Source organism: Stegodyphus dumicola, chromosome X2 (assembly GCF_044657685.1).
Source record: "Stegodyphus dumicola isolate Sdum_Otavi_A_Nest chromosome X2, ASM4465768v1".
Classification (NCBI taxonomy): domain Eukaryota; kingdom Metazoa; phylum Arthropoda; class Arachnida; order Araneae; family Eresidae; genus Stegodyphus; species Stegodyphus dumicola.
This window is the reverse complement of record NC_140781.1, coordinates 139,330,872-139,346,167: the sequence shown is the minus strand read 5'-3', so window position 1 is coordinate 139,346,167 and position 15,296 is coordinate 139,330,872. Positions and strand designations below refer to the sequence as shown.

Genomic DNA, 15,296 nt, shown 5'->3' with positions numbered 1-15,296 from the left:
TTTATTACGATCGAAGTAGGGTTTAATTTGATCAATATTTGCGGAACAGGTTTCACCATTTCTTGCCTTTAACACTACAACAGCGTGAGTTATTTTTTCTATAACATATGGTCCTTCAAAGCGTGGAAAAAATTTGGCAGTTTTATCCTCTGGTGCTGAAGAAAGTGAATGCTTGATTTTTAAAACTTCATCCCCTACTTTATAAGTTACTTCCCGTCGTTTCAGATCATAGTATAACTTCTGTTTTCTTTGTGCTACTTCCGTATTCTTTTTTTGCTTCTTTTATTAGTTTTTCTATATCACCCATTTTAAATTCTGGGGCTCTCTGTTGCACATAAAATAGTTTATCTAACGGTGTTATAACCTTTCTGCCTAGAAATAACTCAGCAGGAGTTTTGCCCGTTGTATCATGTTTTGCGGTCCTAAGGGCGAAAGCAAATTCATTGACATAGTTATCCCAGCTTTTATGAAAATTTTTAACATAACTACGGATAATTTTCACTATATTTCTGTTGACCCGTTCCGCTATATTTGATTGCGGCCGATACGGGACCATTTTTAAATGACGTATGCCCAGTTTTTGGCACATGTCTTCAAATATATTACTTACAAATTGAGGACCATTATCCGATATAACTTTTAGGGGCGCCCCGTATTTTAAAATATATTTATTTAAAATAGAATCAGTAACTAATTTCGCGGAGGCTCGTTTTAAGGGAACAATTTCGGTCCATTTACTAAAATGATCAACCATAACAAGGAGATAGCGACTTTTCTTTAACTGACTTTTTGGGAAAGGGCCCAATAAATCGATGCCGATTATTTCATTTGGAAATTCGGATTTAATACTATTTAGAAACCCGGCCGGGCGGAAATTAATATAATTAACGGCTTGACATGTTGGGCAGGACTGGACATACGCCCTTGTTAACTTTTGCAGTTTAGGAAAGTAGACTGCCTCGCGTACGCGTTGGATAGTTTTTCGAATACCAGCATGAGAAGCTAAAGGGCTGTCATGGAGCTCTTGCAGGATATTTAATCTAAGACTAGCTGGGATAACAGGTCGAAATTCGTTGTTGGAATTCGTAGTTTTTGTGTAGAATAATAGACCATCTATTAGTTCGTAATGGGCCGCCCTATTTCTTATCGCCACAATATCTTGGTGGCTAAAATTTTCAGGATCCTTCAAATACTCATAAATACTTCCAAACTCAGGATCCTTACCCAGTTCGGTTATTACAGTTTCTCGGGAATTTATTGTACACGCTGTCAGCATTGCAACTTTTACGGTATTACCCTGTTCGTCTAATTTAATTCGTGATAGGGCATCTGCTACGATATTTTCCTTTCCGGGGGTATGCTTGATTACCAGATTATATTCTTGCAGCTTGAGTGCCCATCTTATTAACCTTGGGGATAAATTTTTCCCTGAGTACAATCAAGTTACCGCCGCATGATCAGAATATACTGTTATCGGCGCCTTTCCAAAATAGACTCGGAACTTTTGCACTGCTAACAGAACTGCAAGTGCCTCTCTCTCGGTCGCGGAATAGTTTCTTTGTGTTTGATTTAAAGTTCGGCTAAAAAATGCCACGGGCTGCTGATTTTGCGAAAGTACCGCTCCTACCGCATAATCCGAAGCATCCGCTGAAATTTCTAAATTTTCATCCTTTTCAGGAAATTTCAACACAGGGGCTTGCGTTAATGCTTGTTTTAATTTTTCGAAAGCACTATTGGCTTCAGCCGTCCACGAGAATCTTGCCTTTTTCCTTTTTAATTTTAACAATGGCTCAGTGATAGCCGCAAAATCTTTTATAAAGGACCTATAATATGAACAAAGTCCTAGAAAAGAAGAGAGCTTCTTTGCCGTGTTTGGAGTCGGATACTTTTGTACAGCGATTATTTTTGATTCATCTGTCTCGATCCCTTTTTGCGATATTTTGTAACCTAAATATTTTAATTCAGGGGCTGCAAATTTGCACTTTTCGACATTAACTTTTAGACCGGCCTCATTTAATAAAGAAAACACCTGTCTTAAATCCTGTATATGTTGGTCGAGATTATCACTAGTAATAATGATATCGTCTAAATAGATAAATGTGGACTTTCCAAGAACAGGTCTTAACACAATGTCCATGCATCGCTGAAATGTTGCTGGGGCGCCTGAAAGGCCAAACGGCATACGCAAAAATGCATAAGTGCCAGACTTGGTTATAAAAGCAGTCTTAGGCACGTCCTCAGGCCTGACCCCTATTTGAAAATAACCATTCGTTAAGTCTAAAGTCGTCATAAATTTGGTTGATTTTATGTTCCTTAAAATTTCTTCTATGATCGGTAACGGATATACCGGATATTTCGTTATGGAATTTAATTTACGGTAATCAATAGCGAATCTCCACCTTTTTGGATGCTCCAAAGGATAATCATTATTTTTCTTACATAAAACCACCGGACTAGCATAACTACTTGAGATAGGCGTTATGATCTTTTTACGTAGCATATCGGTAATATGCCATTCTATAATTTTTTCCTTATTCTTATCATACCGGTATGGTTTTTGACGAACCGGCAATGCATCTCCGGTGTCAATACTATGGTTAGTAACCTGAGTAAATCCTGGAATATCACTAAATAAGGAAGCAAATTCACTTACCACTTGTCGGATTCTATCTTGCTCGTCATTAGGCAGGTGGTCAAGATTTAACATTGGCGGTTCAACCTTTTCTACACGCACTGGTTTCATCGTCAGCTTAAGGGACGCTGCATTAAAATCCAGTGTAGCTTGTGCGTCTGAAAGAAAGTCTATTCCTAGGATTAAATTTGCTTGCAAATTCTTTACTATAAAAAACATCACCTTTACTTGTTCGTCCTTGATACGGATGTACAAAGGTACTTTACCTACGCACTTACATTGTTCTCCTTGCGCCGGTAATACTGTTGTATTATCCGCATTATATATGCGGTATTTGCGAAAATACTTTCTAAAAAAGACTTCTGCCACACAGGAACACTGCGCGCCGGTAACCAGGAGTGCGGTGGCCGGGATATTATTTACCAAGACTTCAATCTTCGGAAGAGTTAAATTTTTCACCATTACTGTATTTAACTTGTAGGAAGAGGGGTTTTCGTGGCCTTCAGATTTCCGCACCCTCTCGTCAGCAGAAATCCGTTTTAGTTTAAATTATTTTTCCTTTCGGCGCTTTCCTTCTTTTTCCACTGGCCTTGAGACTTTTTTCCTGGGTTGCTATTGAACTGTCGACGTTCGCCGGCTGTTTTTGAATGCTCGGGTTTCCTTGCCCACTGATTCGCTTTTTCTCCGTAGCCATGTGCTTGAGTTTGCTGTAGTCTTGGCGTACCAAATTGGTTTCGCTGTTGATATTGGCGTCTTCTTTCGACGTCCGCCGTTCTTCTACTTTCAAACTGCATTGCTAGCTCAAATAACTTTTCCAGTGTAGTCGGATTTCGTAATTCAATAAAGTCTTGCACTTGGGGTAGTAACCTCGGCAAAATCACTTGAATTATTTCAGGATCCGGACGGTTTCCATACAAGAGCTTGAAAACGTGAATTTTTCTTAAAATAAAGCTCGAGAGGTTTTCCATTCTTTGTTGATATATACTGAAAAGTTCTGTTTCTAATTTCGCACGATCCCTTACAACAGGGAAGGCTTTTAGTAGGGCAGTCTTGAAATTTTCGTAAGTATAGGTGGGACTTCCTGCTTGACCCAAGAGACTTCTGCCGATACATTTGAACCAGTTAAGCGCTTGGCCCCTCAAAGCGCTGGTAGCTAAGGTAACTTTTTGAAACTCGTGCACGGGGTAGAGCATGAAGTGGTCATCCAATTTTTCCAAAAAACTGGTTGCCTGTGAGTTCCCATTAAACGTTGCTTCTGGTTTCATCGAAGCGCGCATGGTCTGGACGATGTACCCAAATCCTTCCAGAGCGGCAGCTGGCATTTCTGGATTCTGAGCCGTTTCTGCAGGCAGCACAGGTTCTTCTTGAAATTCGGCCATGGTTATTCTTCGTCGGGCGCCACTATCAGGTTCAATGTTTCTTCTAACCTTCTTCGGAAACATACAATGACCTGACTAGGAACAGAGAGCTTACTAAAGCTATGTTCACTAATTGTAGTAAGTAGACAGGATACAGACGAAGGGTATACAAGACCCTTTATTTTTCTTTATATACAATGGCTTCCGCACTCCGGAATACAATGACCCTCCACTCGGGGTCTAACGTAAAAGGTATAAAAATAAAACTAAACTTAAATTTAACTTTAGAATAAGATTGGCCTTATAATAACAGGAAGCGTATGTAGCACAGAGACTGTGAACACTACAATACGTTTAATTTATCAAGAGGATTAAAACCTCTGGCCTGGAAGGCAAATAGCAACTGCGTAACTTCTAAGGTAAGCGGCCTGCTTCGAACTCACTGCTTCCTCTCTCCTGCTTGGCAAAAAGGCCACACTTAAATACTTGGCGTTCGCCAGACAACTTTGCATAAAATCCTTCACGCTTATAATTCTGGCCGGAAGTAGAAAATAAGAAGTGATAGTAAAGATTTAAAATAAAATAAACGTTAGTAAAACTTAAGATCCTTACAAGTGATACCAGATTATTACTTCCTGTTGATATTAAATTGCCTTATTTTATTAGTTCATCACTGAACGTAACTTCCTGTTGATATTGTCTTATTTTATTAGTTCATCACTGAACATAATATTAGTGATACCAGATTATTACTTCCTGTTAATAATGAATTGCTTTATGTTATTAGTTCATCACTGAACGCAATATTAGCGATACCGGATTATTACTTCCTTTTAATATTGAATTGTCTTATTTTATTACCGTATTGGATATTATTTTTAATATTCATTTTAGTTGTCCAGACAGTAGATATATATATTGCTCTATGTTGTTATTCTTATTTTAGTCACCATTAATGTGGTAGAGAGAATGAACTTCATATAATTTAAATATTTCATTTTTGAGGTATACGTATTTAACAGAGTGCATTTAATTTCGTGATTCCTGACTGCATTAATTAATTAAAGTAATTAATTTGAGCTATTTTGAGGAAGTATAAAGAACACAGTGTTCGTTAATTTTAAACATAGAAACAATGTCTTACTTGGGAAGAGCTCGTAAGGAAGATTTGCAAAATCTCGCGGCTGAACTGGGAGTTCATGTGACTGCAGATTTGAAAATAGTCGATTTAAAACAGAAAATTGTTGAAAATAGAGATTATGATGAGGTATTCGTCAAATGAGTCTTAGACACAATAAGAGAAGAACGGAAAGCGAGGGAGGAAAGAGAAGAACGGAAAGAGAGGGAGGAAAGAGAAGAACGTAGGAGACAGGAAGAAGCAGAAGAGCGGAGAAGGAACGAACAGTATGAATTAGAGAGATTAAGACTTGAAGCAGAGACAAAGTCTCAAAATACCGGACAGATCCGGCCGAAAACGGAGCTGCGTCACCTTATGCAGAAATTCGATGACAAGAAAGGAGATATCAGTCTATATTTGCTATTGTTTGAAAGGCAAGCAGAATGGGCTAAAATTGATAAAGAAGAATCTGTATCTCATTTACTAGGACTACTTCCTTACGAAGTAACCCAGTTAATAGCTAGAGAACCCTCCGATAAAGCTAAAGACTATGAACACGTGAAAAATTTATTGTTAAGACGGTTTAAACTAAGCTCGGAAAAGTTTAGGCAGAAATTTATGAAACATCAAAAAAGTACCGAATCCACATGGGTGGATTTCAATTATGAAATAGAAAATTATTACAAAGAATGGGTGACTGGTCTAGGAGTTAAGACTTTTGATCAGTTGCTAGATTTGATGGTGCTTGACCAACTTAAGCGTCGAGTTCCTCCTGAAATTCGAGATCATTTTCTTGATGAATGGGTAGAGATGATTTCATCGAAAAAATTAGCTGAAAAACTTGATGCCTATGAAAACGTTTGCGGAAACTTTCAAAAGAAGCCCGTAGTGGATCGGCAGAAAGAAAGATACAATGCACTAACTCAAGGTAAATTGAGTTCAGATAATAAAAATAAAACTGAAAAAAAATTGTCATCAGAATTTAATTCGCAAAGCTGGTTTCATAGACCTAGAAGTCCACGTCCAAATGATAAATATGAAAAACGAAAAACGCCACAATGCTATCAGTGTGGGTCTTATCAACATTTAAGACCCCAATGTCCAAAACTTAAGAATAGTACTGAATCTCCTGCTAATCTTAACAGAATTAGTGCAAAACCAGAGGATAAATTTCTATTACCTTATACTAGTATGGGTTACGTAAATGGTCATAAAATTCCTATATTAAGGGATTCGGGTGCTAGTATTGATATAGTTTGTCGCAAATACATCACGCCGGAAATGCTGACTGGTAAAAATGTGTGGGTGCAACAGCCATTAGATTTGAATCCAACCTGTTTACCATTGGCTGAGATCGAACTAAATTGCGATCTTGGACGAGTAATAACTAAGGCTGCCATTATTAGAAAGGAACTCGACAAAGGAAGGTATTTATTAGGCAATCGAACTTTTGCACTGTTGAATAAACAAGGAAAGGAACCTGATAGTAGTCCTCACCAGGTTAATGCTGTTTCTACTAGAGCTCAAAAGAAAAGAGAAATAGCCGAAGAGAAGATCTTGGAACCGATGAAGGAAGAAAATAAAGCATCCAGACATGTTCTTGAAGAAGAAGATAATTTACTAATTAGCTAAATTCGGAAGATGAAACTCTCATGAAACTGGTAAACATTGACTCAGAAGAAATTGCACAACTTCAGCTTGCTGATAAGGAACTGTCTAAAATCATCCAAGAAGTTAAAGAAGATACATGCAAAAATGAGAACTATAGTCTGACAGGAAAGGAACTTTTAGTTAAAAAAACGACGGATAAAATGGGCTTTGAAAGACAGCTTGTCGTTATACCTGAAAAACTCAAGCCGTCAATTATAAAGATGTGCCACGAAGGAACTTCTGGTCATTTGGGTGTCAAAAAGACCAAAGGCAGACTTGCTAGATATTTTTACTGGACGAGGTGTTACAAAGAAACTGAAGATTTTGTAAGAACCTGTGATGCTTGTCAGCGCGCTGGAAAAGGAAATGACAAAAAGAAGGCTCCAATGACATTAGTACCAGTAATTTCCGAAATATTCACTAAAATAAATGCCGATGCCGTTGGTCCGCTACCTATTTCAAAGACTGGAAAAAAATATATTATTACAGCTCTGTGTATGTCGTCCAAATATCCAGATGCTGTTGCGGTGACAGACATTTCTTCGCCATCTGAGATTGATGCTTTCTTACAGATTTTCAGTCGTATGGGTTTCCCAAAAGTGATCCAAACAGATCAGGGGACCTCTTTCGTCAGTGCTTTGACAGAGGAATTTTTGGAGCGTTTCGGCATTAAACATGGAAGAAGCTCTGTGTATCATCCGCAGAGTAATCCCGTTGAGCGATTCCATAGAACGCTAAAAAGGGTGTTAAGAGTCGTATGTATAGGAGCGACTTCGGATTGGGAGAATTATCTACCATCAGTTCTTTTTGCTCTCAGAACAGTCACACACGAAAGCACTGGTTTTACACCAGTTTTTAGTTCATGGCAAAAACCTACGAACGCCAGTCACTTTACTTTATGAGCAGTGGTTAGAACCGATTGAAGAAAGTAATAATGTTGTCAGTTACGTTTTCGAACTTATTAATCGAATGAAGAAATGCCAAGAACTTGCCGTGGAAAACATGAAAGAAGCTTGACAACGGAGGAAAACATGGTACGATCGAAACGCAGTGAAAAGAGAATTTGCTATAGGAGATTTAGTTCTTGTTTTATCAACGAATCGTCAAAATAAACTAGAAGTACAGTGGAAAGGACCTGGAAAAATACAGCAGAAAATTTCAGAAACCAATTATATTGTAAGTTTCGAGGAACAAAATGAGCCAAATCAAGTATATCACATTAACATGCTTAAACCATATTACAAAAGACCAGAAATGATTAATATGATAACTGAAGTGGAAGGAGACTTAGAAATGGACATTCCTCGTTTACCTTCCAATCCAAGTATATTAAATTTTTCGGACGTCATAGAGGAGAATGAACTCGAGAAAAGGTTGAAATCCGAGCAAATAGAAGATTTACGAAAGATTTTATGGAAATATTCTGGTTGTTTTTCAAATAATCCTGGACTAACAAACTTAGTTTGTCACGATATTGAGCTATTAAATAACGAACCAATACAAATAAAGCCATACAGACTGTCACCCCGACAGACTGAAATTCTCAAAAGGGAAATACAGATAATGCTCGATCTTAAAATTATAGAGCCAGGAGAATCGGACTATACATCTCCCATGATATTGATAGAATTTTCATCAAAGGATCCTCGGCCTTGTATTGATTATCGTAAATTCAATGCTGTTACTAAAACTGAATACTATCTTTTGCCTAATATTGAAGAACGTATCGAAACTGTAGCAAAAGCAAAATATATTAGCCTATTAGATTTATCTAGAGGCTACTGGCAAATTCCGTTAACAGAAAGAGCCCAAAGATATGCAACATTTGTAACTAGTTTTGGAAGTTTCAGGCCTCTACGTTTACCCTTTGGATTAAAAAATACCCCAAAATTTTTTAGCAAAGTTATGACTAAAGTCCTGGCTGGATGCGAAGGTTTCGCTGTACCATACCTGGAAGACATTGCCATTTACTCAGAAAACTGGGAAGAGCACCTTAAAAACTTAACTTCTGTTCTAGAGAGAATACAGAAAGCAAATTTACGACTAAAACCATCAAAATGTAAATTTGCACAAGATCAAGTGAGATACCTAGGCCATGTTGTGGGACAAGGACAACGAACCCCGAATGAAGTAAAGATCCTGGCTGTAAAGGAGTATCCTACACCTAAAACTAAAACAGAAGTACACTGCTCAAAAAAAAAAAAAAAAAAAAAAAAAAATGGGACAGTCCTATATCTCCCGATCTACTGGGCCGATTGACAAAATTCAAATTGCGTTCTTCATGTCTCGAAAGCGCGACTTAGGATATACATTAGATTTATATATAGCACTATTCTAACATAGGTATTTTGATATTTTGACACAAAATCGGACTTTTTCTGAAATAACATACCAATTTTTTTACATATTTTGATTCTACGGCTCAAATTACGCGTAATATGAAATTTTGTAAAATTTGGAGCGAAATTTACGGAGAAATTCACAAATTTATGTTGGCACTTTTTTGTCAGTTTGCGCCAAGAATACTTCACTTGGCGAACTTCTTAATATATGGCAACCTAGTTTCCTTTCCCGTGAGAGGAAAAAAAGTCACCATCGTTCCTTTTTTCCAAATAATATTCTTTATATTATAATTTTAATTATAACTTATTATTGTAAGTAATTTTTTCTTTTTTGAATTTCATTTTAATTGTGCAAGTTGCACTTTTTTTTTTTTTTTTTTTTTTCGAATAACTGTTTTAAAAACTTCTATTTACCTATTCGAACTGCGTAAATAAAGGTGCAGCGTTTATTTTTTTTCAAATAGTTTTCTTTATATATATTTTTCGTCATAGTTATTATTTTAGATAATTTTAAATTTTTATACTTTTACTTTAGTTGTTTGTGTTGCATTGTCTCTTCAGATAATTGTTTTAAAATTTTCTATTTATTCCTTCGAACTGAGCATTTTAAATATATTTATTAATATCAATTTTCCAGAATGTGATTTTATTTATTTGAATTGCGTTTCTTTCGGAAGAATACTTTGTAACCCAGACTACGATGAGTTTGAAAACTGCATACTATATTAAAAGAGAAAATACAATAAAGCACAGTTTTAAAAATACAATAAAGCCTTTCAATGTTCCGTTCATAAAAGATATATATAAATAAGAGAGATGTATAACCGACATTTTAACTTAGGATGACTTGCATACACTGCTTTAAACAGTTTTATCATTGCTTTACACAATTTTATCCTACATTTGGTTTCTTAAAATGTTATTCATATTTTTGTCAAATATTTTATTTTTGAAATCGCAAAAATCAAATATCATAACATTGAAAAGTTTAAAATTAAAAAAAACTACAAATACTAAATTTTACGAAAAAATTTATTTTTCTTCTCTTTTTCTTTAAGCATTCTGAAAGTATATTAAAAAGTATCCAACTTTTCGAAACATTTTGGTATTTCTGACAAACATTTTAAATAAAGTTATCGCCTTCCATTTCATAAAGGCCCACAAACGGCCGGGCGGTAAAGACGCTGATCACTGGTAGTTCGGTTCAAGGTTCGAATCCCGCGAACGGGCTGGTTGCATAGGTGTTTTCGTGGTTTTCCCGATGTGTAACGTGTATACGAGCCAGTTTCCCTTAGAAAGTCCTCCACGAAGGCATCCCTCCCTTTAGGCAGATAGCCCTCGTGTGCTTTGCCATAATTAAATAATCCAATCCAATCCAATCCAATCCTTAATTAAATATAATTGATTTGTAACTTCTACTAGAACTGACGTTAAGAATTGAAGTGCAAATAAATAATATCGTGTGCAATCTTGATTAATATAAAATTAAAAATATTTGCACAGAAAAATATTTGCATTCAGACAGAATGTTTTTTGAAATATTTGCAATTACTTTATAAGAAGGATTTATTAATAACCGTAATAATTACTTATTATATTACTGATGATTAGCAATTAGTTCTTGACAATTACATTCTAAATTAGAATTTTAAGAATTATTAGAATTTTAAATTAGAATAATGAAAATACGCTACGCACAAAAATACATTTTAGGATAAAAAATGAGATTTTTTATGTTTTAAAACTTCTTGAATTCATTTAATAAACATCGTATCTTCGTTGTTAATTGAATTCAGAATGTTGGGTGTCGTTTATATAATTATTTTTACTTGTCCACGGAATCTGCTGACTTATCCAGCGATTAAGTAGCTGCAGATCATTTCTACATAACCATTGAACTTCCATTAATTCAGTCTCTAGAGGGTTGTATATTTATATCATAATTTGACTTTTATAAAAATGATTATTCTAAATCTTATGTCTCTATAAAAATATACTGTGCTTTAAAAATATGAATGATAGTACCAGCCGCTCTTTCAGCCACTTAAAAAGCATCAGTTTGTTTAGAAATAAATTGTGCAGTTAATGTCATAAAATTCAAATAAACATCAAACGAAAATTCTCAGTTTTAGACAATTCGATTTAAACGAAGTAAAGTAGCAGACGATAAAACGCTGAAGGTAAAAATTTACTCTTAGAAAAATTTACTCTTATTAAAAAAAAAAAAAAAAAAAAAAGATAGAGAGAAATTTAAAAAAATATTAAAAAATTTATATAAAAAAATAGCTTTTCATATAGTATTAATAAATATTTATTACGCATCATTGAGGGAAAAAATGTCATATAATTAGTTCTCCGAAAAATTTTACTTGAAATTTAAGGTTAAAAATAGCTGTGGCAATACAGTGTAACAAAAATCCATAGACCACATTTGGCGTTATTATCGCTCAAAAAGAAGATGCCAAATTTCAAAACGCGAAAATATGTAAATTTGTGTATATCATAGAAAATTTTGAATAAAAAAGTCTAATTTTTTGCAGATATGCTTAAAAATATAACTACTTTAAGATGATGGTAAAAATTTTATAGGTTATAATACAAAATTTTTTTCGAAAAATTTATAAAAATTATTTAAAAATAGAAATTTAAAAAATAAAACACAAAAAATGGGTAAATTTTATTTGGAATGAACCTAAATTTCGAAATGTGAGAGAAAAAATCAAAAAAATTTAATAAAAAAAGAGATATAAATAAATATTTGCCAAATTCAATTAACATTGAGGAGCTAAAACTTTGAGAGCTAATATTTCAAAAACTACTCGTACGATTTTTACAAAACTTGGTATTCTGGCATAATTTGAGTCGTAAAATCGAAATATGTAAAACATTTGGTATGTTATTTCAGAAAAAGTCCGATTTTTGTGTCAAAATACCTATGTTAGAATAGTGCTATATATAAATCTAATATATATCCTAAGTCGCGCTTTCGAGACATGAAGAACGCAATTTGAATTTTGTGAATCGCCCCAGTAGAACGGGAGATATAGCACTGTCCCTTTTTTTTTTTTTTTTTTTTTTTTTTTTTTTTTTGAGCAGTGTACGTGCTTTCTTAGGACTGGTAGGGTATTATCGCCAGTACATACCGAGATTTTCGGAAATTGCTTCACCCCTCACGGACGCTTTGAAGGGGGTAACAAAAGAAGGAAATATACAATGGTCTGAAATATGTGACAAAGCTTTTAAAAATTTAAAAGAGTTGCTATGCAAGAAACCAATTCTGTATGCTCCCGACTTTGATAAAAGGTTTATTATACAAACCGATGCCTCAGACAATGGCATGGGTATAGTACTATGCCAATTAGATGATGAACAACGTGAACATCCTATCTTGTATATAAGCAAAAAATTTGCTAAGTTTGAAAAGAATTATTGTACTACTGAAAAGGAGTGCGCTGCTATCATCTACGCTATCAAGAAACTGCATTTTTATCTGGATGGTCAGCAAGAATTCTTGATTCAAACTGATCATAATCCTTTGGTATGGCTACAATCCAACGCCAAATGTAACTCTAGATTGATGCCCTGGGCACTTTCATTACAACCTTATAATTTTAAGGTCATTCATCGCAAAGGATCTTTGCACAAGAACGTAGATGTTCTGAGTAGAATTAAGTAATGTAATAACTCTTAGTGTATGTAACCACGTTCAGGATTTATTTATTTATTTAATGTATACTCAACTGATGTATTTGAACGTTCTCCATTCTTTTTCTTCCTATTTAAATGTGGTGTAAAAATATTTGTTTAAAACTGAAAAATTTTGGCCTGAAGTTTGGAAATTTATCAGAGAAGTTACCTTTTCTCTTTAAGCAAATGAGCAAGCCGAGCTTATTAAACTGTCAAATTTTACAGAACTTTTCCCTTCGGAAAAAGTCTCTCCGTTGGGGGAGAGGTTGTAACAGCTTTAATATAGTTATTAATCTCTTGTGCATTTGAAATAGATGAATAATAAATAATGTACAGATTACTGGCAATATTGAAATGCAGGCTCGAGAGCTGCATGCATTTTCTCGCACGAAGCATGTAATTATTTTTTTTAAATAAGTTTATAGAATATGTTTTCTTTTCTTGTTCGTATGTCGCCATTTTTTTTAGTGTTAAATAAAAGTTATTGCTGTATTCCATCATTGGAGTTGCTTCATTTCGCTAAAGAAGCATCACATTATATATCACTCTCTTACACTATCGTCATTGTGACGTACCATCGGTGTCATCTGGTTACTTCCTGAAATTTGCATATGATTCTTGAAGATGTGTGCAGTGATATATTTATTTTAGAGTTCGATTTCCGCGTGACTCCGAATTATCCTTAATTTATGGACATGAATGTAGATAATGGTATAGTCAGTAACACGACAAAGCAAAGAGAGCGAAGTTGCATCTTGACCGCAGGAGAGCTAAAGCTAAAAGTGCGCAGTTATCCAAAATAAAGGCTCACCAAGAGAAGGTTTTGGTTTAGATCATAAAAGGTTTCAATTCTTGAAATTTTGAATTCAGGTTCCAATTTAGCTACGTCATTAGCGTTGCCATGCAAGATAGTTTGAGTTTGATCGAGAAATGACGCAGTCCAGAAAAGTTACGATTTTTAGAATAGAGAGGGGGGAATTACGGGGTTAACTTTGATTTATGTATTTATCTTACACAATTGGAAATTATATTGAATGGCTTAGATGAAAAGAAATTGCTTTCTTTTTCTTTGAAAACACATTGCTTTATGAAATAATGTGGATTACATACTAAATATTAAAGTAATAGTCATTCATTTATGCTGTAAATTGTTATTATAAATTTTACCTGTGTTATTATTAAAATTATTCTTTTGCCTTTTTTATGTTAAAAGTTTTAGACTTTTCTGCTTAGTTTTCAATTGATTTGATTTTCAGATATCCTCTCGGTGTAAGAAGGTCGGAGAGATTAAAAAAAAGGTAATAAGCTTTCTTTTTAAAATTAATGTGATTCTATTAAAAAACATTTCATACAGCTAGCCCATTTTATCAATATTCGAACCCAGCATTCATTGCATCCTGCATATCCAGGTCTTTCGAGAACAGTACTTGGAGAAAACCATGAAAACGCCCATGCAAACAGCCCATTCACTGAGAACGGAACTTGGGCCGAACTATCAGCGCTTAGTGACTTTAACCACTTAGCTAATAACGAGTTATATATGTACACTGCTCAAAAAAAAAAAAAAAAAAAAAAGGGACAGTCCTATATATCTCCCGATCTACTGGGCCGATTGACAAAATTCAAATTGCGTTCTTCATGTCTCGAAAGCGCGGCTTAGGATATATATTAGATTTATATATAGCACTATTATAACATAGATATTTTGACACAAAATCGGACTTTTTCTGAAATAACATACCAATGTTTTTACATATTTCGATTCTACGACTCAAATTACGCCTAAGTATGAAATTTTGTAAAATTTGGAGCGAAATTTACGAAGAAATTCACAAATTTATGTTGGCACTTTTCTGTCAGTTTGCGCCAAGAATACTTCACTTGGCGAACTTTTTAATATATGGCAAACTAGTTTCCTTTCCCGTGAGAGGAAAAAAAGTCACCATCGTTCCTTTTTTCCAAATATTCTTTATATTATATTTTTAATTATAACTTATTATTTTAAGTAATTTTTTCTTTTTCGAATTTCATTTTAATTGTTTAAGTTGCACTTTTTTTTTCGAATAACTGTTTTAAAAATTTCTATTTACCTATTCGAACTGCGTAAATAAAGGTGCAGCGTTAATTTTTTTTTTTTTTTTCAAATAGTTTTCTTTATATATATTTTTCATCATAGTTATTATTTTAAGTAATTTTTAAATTTTTATACTTTTATTTTAATTGTTTGTGTTGCATTGTCTCTTCAGATAATTGTTTTAAAATTTTCTATTTATTCCTTCGAACTGAGCATTTTAAATATATTTATTAATATCAATTTTCCAGAATTTGATTTTATTTATTTGAACTGCGTTTCTTTCGGAAGAATACTTTGTAACCCAGACTACGATGAGTTTGAAAACTGCATACTATATTAAAAGAGAAAATACAGTAAAGCACAGTTTTACACGCCTTTCAATGTTCCGTTCAGAAAAGATATATATAAATAAGAGATATGTATAACCGACATTTTA

At 34.2% G+C, this 15,296-nt stretch overlaps 1 protein-coding gene across 1 annotated transcript in view; it reads left to right on the top strand.

Annotated features, from left to right (window-relative positions):
- LOC118194276 (uncharacterized) overlaps nt 1–15,296 on the top strand; it is a 75,575-nt gene that overhangs the window by 28,796 nt on the left and 31,483 nt on the right. The window contains exon 6 of the mRNA XM_085809729.1: nt 14,043–14,084. Within this exon, the coding sequence (XP_085665855.1) occupies nt 14,043–14,084 (42 nt within the window). The remainder of the gene's footprint in view (nt 1–14,042; nt 14,085–15,296) is intronic.